The 6,022-nt window shown below is 30.1% G+C and overlaps 1 protein-coding gene across 1 annotated transcript; it reads right to left on the bottom strand.

Moving 5' to 3' along the window:
* Nucleotides 1-281: 281 nt before the first annotated feature.
* Nucleotides 282-1,624, bottom strand: LOC149236811 (uncharacterized). Its single transcript, XM_089461626.1, has one exon. It carries the CDS (start codon nucleotides 1,243-1,245, stop codon nucleotides 472-474), a length of 774 nt encoding a protein of 257 aa, XP_089317752.1. The 5' UTR covers nucleotides 1,246-1,624; the 3' UTR covers nucleotides 282-471.
* Between the last annotated feature and the right edge of the window lie 4,398 nt (nucleotides 1,625-6,022).

Genomic DNA, 6,022 nt, shown 5'->3' with positions numbered 1-6,022 from the left:
GTGTTACGGGATAGAATCAAATTAAAAACTGACAGAACTATGATAGTGATTTTGAGAGATTTGATTTTTCATTTACGAGATTGGTTATGTTATATTGTTTGACATAATGAAGCCACGAAAAATTATTATATTGTTTATTTGATGATATAGCCAAAATTTCTTACGCTGATGGACAACACACCCCAGGTTTTCTTTCTTGAAAAGTAAAGTTTTTTAGGAATCGTGCAACATTATTATTATTTTAAAATATTGATAACTAATCATATATCAACATGAGGATATTAAGAAATCATAATTATATTATTGCGTGCGTATTTTATACAAATAATTTATCTACCCTCAACAAAAAACCAAAAACCCCATTGACGGCCGCTTAAGCAAAATCAGGCACCAAAAGCAGGGGAGGAAACGCCTCCATTTCTCAGGATTTGCGTCTCCCATAGACTCGAACTTGTGATGTGGTGCTGCGATTTATTGCGCTTGCAATGAGCGGAGGCCACAGTTAATTACAGTGGTTCTGCACAAAGGGCATGAAGAGTTATTTACAGTACATGGAAGAAGCCACTGATCGATGCAAGAAATGTGAAAATAGTGTCTGCAATTCGGAAGAATTCGGACTTCATCCTCTTCCCCAATACACCCCAAACAAATTGCACATGGCGACGCAGACGAATCGTTCCAATTTATATCATCACCATAATTTCTTAGACACCCGTACTTTCCCTTGGGCAGCGCTGCGATCATCCTGGATCGGCGCGACAATATAATGTTCATCTTGTATTCATTAAAGCTGGAGCCTCTGCTGTTAACTGCAATGTTCGTAACGATATTCAGCCAGCCGAGCACCATGGCGAATCCCACAAGGAATCCAAGAAGTCCGTTGAGACCAGGCAACGCAGGGAGGGAACGCGTATTCAGTCCTTCCGTCAGCAAATGTATGAGGGCTTTGAAGATATGATTCCCCACTGTCAAATCCAAAAGAGCCATTACAATCCATGACATAAATTTGGCCCCCATGTGAACCGCATAGATTACTACCCCGAAGATTACCATTGACGCCAAGGCCGGGTTGAATTTGGGAAACGCGTTCCCCAAATTCAACATACCCGCTGTTAAGCGCTCAAACTTGTTTCTCGCAGAATCTAGATAATGAAGAAAAGCCTGAACCTTTAGAACTGGAACCAGAGGCGCTTCCCGTGCCCGTACCCGTGCTTCTGCCAGTGCCACAACCAGTTGCAGCGCCATGTAAATAGCCGACGATTTTTTCACCAAGAAATAGCTGAGGGTTATTATGACAATTCCTACTCGTATACCAAAGGAATAATAATTTTTCTGTAATTGAAGAAATTGCACTTGGAGCAGATCTCAAGTGTATATAATTTTGTTCAGGATCAGAGCAGATTTCAGGCGAACATAATCTTATATTTAAATTTAACCACAATACCTATAAATGCCAAACTTCTCCGCCAAACCATTGTACCACATACTCAATATTGCAACCTAACCATTTGAATCAGATATCTTCTGCTATGAAACCCCTCTCCCTCTTATATTACATCTCGGAGAAGAATGGATGATTGAACCAATCGATTGCAGGTAACTTATATACGACTCAAAGAAATCTGCTACACGAACTCGGTCTTCGTCAATTACGAAAGCAGAAGGTATATCAGAAATTTCCCGACTCTTTTTGGCCAAGGCCGCGGGTCAACAGGCGGCTGCTGCATAATAAAATAATATTGATTTCGTGTAAGCTGGTAGGTGTCGCGTGTGGTAGATTGTGGGCCATGAGCTCTCCAGTAAAGGATAACCATGTGACCATATTCTAAGAGTTCTACTAACTTCTAGAGTCGTATTTTGCGCTAAAGGTACTTTTATGCTGCTTGCACATCAATATCAGACAACGACAACGATTGGTTGTCAAAGTCATAATTATGACTTTAATTACCCCGAGGAATGCTCCAGAAAGTTATGGAAATTCCAATCATATAAAAAAATTGGGAACGATTTTTGTAAATCTAAGTTATAATTATTAAACTTAAGAAAGTTATAATTATTTTTGATGGTGCTGAATCTATATCCACTATCAAAAACACAATTCAAATACTTGCTCTACAAAATTTTTTGAAATTTTTTTACAGAAATTCCGATTACTTTTAGGCCAGGGTAATTCCTCCTAAACAACACCTATGTAAACAACTCCTTTTAAGTAACACTGGCTGAAGTTTATGTCATGTCACGTTTTAGAGATGCGTTGACGTCTGATAGTTTATTACACATGCCACGTATTAAACAAATAGTTATAACTATGAAGCATGATCTTCGTAGGAGTCTAATTTTATATAGAGTTATTGTACAAACGGAACTTCTTCCTGCTTTTTCTTTCTTTAATATATTAAATTTGTTTTACATCTGGAATTAAAGTAATTTTAAGTAGGTCAAGAACTTGTTTTCCTAAGTAAATTAATTCAGACACTCTCGAAATGAATCTACATCCATTTATAAATAAAAATATTCTTGATTTAAGGATTAAATTATGATAAAAAAATTAAATATTTTAATCAATAAAATTTATTATAAATATTTTAGAACTTTCTTGTCTCACTAAAAGTGAAAGTGAATGTGTATGTGTAGTTGATTCTATGACTCAGAGTTACAAATATCATATCATAAAAGTTTTTGGATTTGAAATGTTTTAAAATTGTGATATTTATTTATTTTATTATAATAAATAAATTAATAAAGTAATGTTTTAGAAATTGTTAAACTAAAATTTAATTAAAATTATTGAAAGTTAATTAATAATAATATTTTTTTGGGTTAAGTGATTTGTGTTTATTTAGGTTTGATTTGTGGTTTGAGACATTATGACTCAGGGGTATCTAAGTTGTTAAAATTATGTGGAGATTGTATTTAGCCTTGACCATACTCACGTTAAGCTGACTAGATTTTAGTATGTCTCATTCCCTAACATAAGAAACGGGACAGCCTCCATAAGACCTTACTAAAAAAGCTCATCCTCAATTAATTGTGCTAATAAAACTTAATAAATTTAATTTTTTTAAATATAAAAATAATTTAAATATTTTTTATTTTTTATAATATTTTTAAAATTATATTTATAATTAAAATATATAATTTAACGTTTTAATTATTGAAATCTAAATCCATTATTTTTCACAATGCACCTTCAATTTTTTGCACAATGACAATTTCTCTTCAATTTTACAAACAAGCCTATTCTCTATTCCTATCCATTTTCGTGGTAAAGCCCATGTGTGTTAAACTTTGAGGATCATGAGAGAATGATGTGGTAAGTGAGTATGTCATCATTATAAAGGAGTAAGAGAATCACTTAATTAGTAGTGTTTTAGTTTTTTCCATAAAAATATGATATTATTATTATTATTTATTTATTTATTTTTATATTGTTATGTTTTATTATTTAAATTATTTTTTGAATGTAAATATAATTTTAATATTTTGAAATTTTTTTGAAGTATTTAAATGGTATATATTTATGAATTTAAAAATATATTTTTTAAATTTTTGATTATATTTTAAATAAAATAGGTTAAAATATGTATTTAATATTGGAAATAATGTTTTTATGTTATAAATTGTTATTGTGAGTTTTTATATGTTAATTTAAAAACTGTTGTTTTTTTATATGTATAAGTATTCGTTGAAATTTATGATTTATATCTTTTATATATAATTGCTATAATCAATAAATAATAAAATATGATTTATATATAGTAATATGCTCTTTACAAATTTCTAAAACCTAAAATATCCCAAAAATCACTTATCAATATAACTTTAATATATGTTTAAATATAAACTAAGTCAATATCTAATATAACTTGAAAATACCTAAATTATAGAAAACCGAACCAAAAATTCAAATATTGAATTTTAATTTTGAATTTGTAATTGGGAAATAGTATAATTGTCAAGGGCGACTACGCAAGGCATGAGGAAAGCGAATTATCAAAAGTGACTACGTAACGCCTGACGAAAGCGTACTTTATCTCAAACTCATAACACTCAACTATTTGGATTTTTAAGATATCTTCGCATTACTTTTTGCCACGTAGTGCCAAAGTGATATCTAAAAAAGTAGCGTATAGTTTTATGACGCTGCTGTTTATAATGCGATTTTTCGGAAGTTTTTTCGGTCGGTTTTTCGGTCAAAATCCGGTAGCAATTTATTGGAATCGCAAGTTTGATAGCTAGTTTCTGCACAATCAAAGCGTCCCAGGGGTTTTTTAGGGTGCTGAATCCAAATATGCAGTTAAAAAACCATTTTAACTGCAACAAATTAAGATTTAACCTCAATTTCTTCCACCAGATTCCGTTTCTGCACAATCAAAGCGTCCCAGGGGTTTTTTAGGGTGCTGAATCCAAATATGCAGTTAAAAAACCATTTTAACTGCAACAAATTAAGATTTAACCTCAATTTCTTCCACCAGATTCCGTCACCGAAATCTCCAAAAAGTCGCATTATAAACAACTCAGTTTTATGACATTTTTTTTCTTTTTTGTAAGGGAGTGCGGGACCTTTACATTTTTCTGATTTTTATTACATCAATCACCTGCCTCTGCAGGACTCGAACCTGGGTGGGGGGAGTGACAGCCTCCGCCCCTACCATTACACCATGCACGTCATGTGGTTACTAGTTTGCATGTGTGAATGGATAAGGTTGTGTCCTGAATTCGTATGGATAAGGAGCTATCTCGTGTATGCTACACCAGTTTTATGACATTTAATTCTTATAAGATTATTTAATTCTTTACTAGTTTGCATGTGTGAATGGATAAGGTTGTGTCCTGAATTCGTATGGATAAGGAGCTATCTCGTGTATGCTACACATTAGAGCATGTACAATATTCGTGGAGTCCAATATTACGGGTAAGTCAATCATATCGTGTTTGTCTACCGTGTTTGTTAGGTTAGTTGTATTTGTGTTCATTAGGTTAGCTGGAGTTAAAGTTTGGATAAACAACTTGTAGCTTTCTGTTCTCGATTGGTAGGTTTTGTTTGATTTTCTATTGGTTATCTCTAGTTATATAGGTATAGCTATGTGACTTGATGCATTGTGTTTATATTTTACTCAAATTCGGTTAATAATAAGGTTAGATATATTACTTAAATTGGGTTAACAATAGGTTAGAAATATAATCAAGTTTATTTAATAATGGATATATGTTTAATCATAATTTTAAAGTAAATCAAGGAACATAATATGCATTATAAAAATACAAAGACACCGTAAAGTAAATCAAACAACATAATATGCATTAAGATAAGGTAACCAGGTAACCACGATCAAGTCTTTAAAAAAAAAAAAAAAAAATCTCATAATTTATATTTTAAAATCAATAAAAATTTAAAATTTTTCGAATTTTGAAATTCCAAATTTTATTATAATTTTTTAAAATTCCAAAATTTATTATAATTTTTGTTAAAATCAATAAAAATTTAAAATTTTTCGATTTTTGAAATTCCAAATTTTATTATAATTTTTTAAAATTCCAAAATTTATTATAATTTTTGTTATGATGTCATGTGCAAATATTATTAAATTTAATATTAATATTAAAAAAAATATTATTATTATTATTAAATTAAATTATAAAATCTGAAATTAATATAAAAAATTAATATTAATATATTTTAATGTTAATATTAAATTTATTAATTTTAGATTAATATAATATTATAAATTTTAATATAGTATAACATTTGTTATATTATAACAAAAGAGTCATTAACACAAAAGATGTCATACAAAGATAATTCAATATTTCATTTTATTTAACTTAATTTCTTTATTTAATCTAACATAATAAGATATATAATATTTTTAAAATCCTGAAGTAATCATAGCTTAAATCTGTTTAAAGAAATAAAACCTAAAAAATTTCAATTGGGAGAGATGAAGCACTCTATGTATCTCCGATGGAGGTAGCTATAATATTAACATTTTGGAAAATTTTGGACAATATTTCCATCGAA

The sequence above is a fragment of the Pinus tabuliformis genome, chromosome 8 (assembly GCF_031772625.1).
Source record: "Pinus tabuliformis cultivar Carrire ecotype Pingquan chromosome 8, CPIR1, whole genome shotgun sequence".
In the NCBI taxonomy this organism is placed as follows: domain Eukaryota; kingdom Viridiplantae; phylum Streptophyta; class Pinopsida; order Pinales; family Pinaceae; genus Pinus; species Pinus tabuliformis.
The sequence above is the reverse complement of the archived record's forward strand: the minus strand, read 5'-3'. Positions and strand labels throughout refer to the sequence as shown.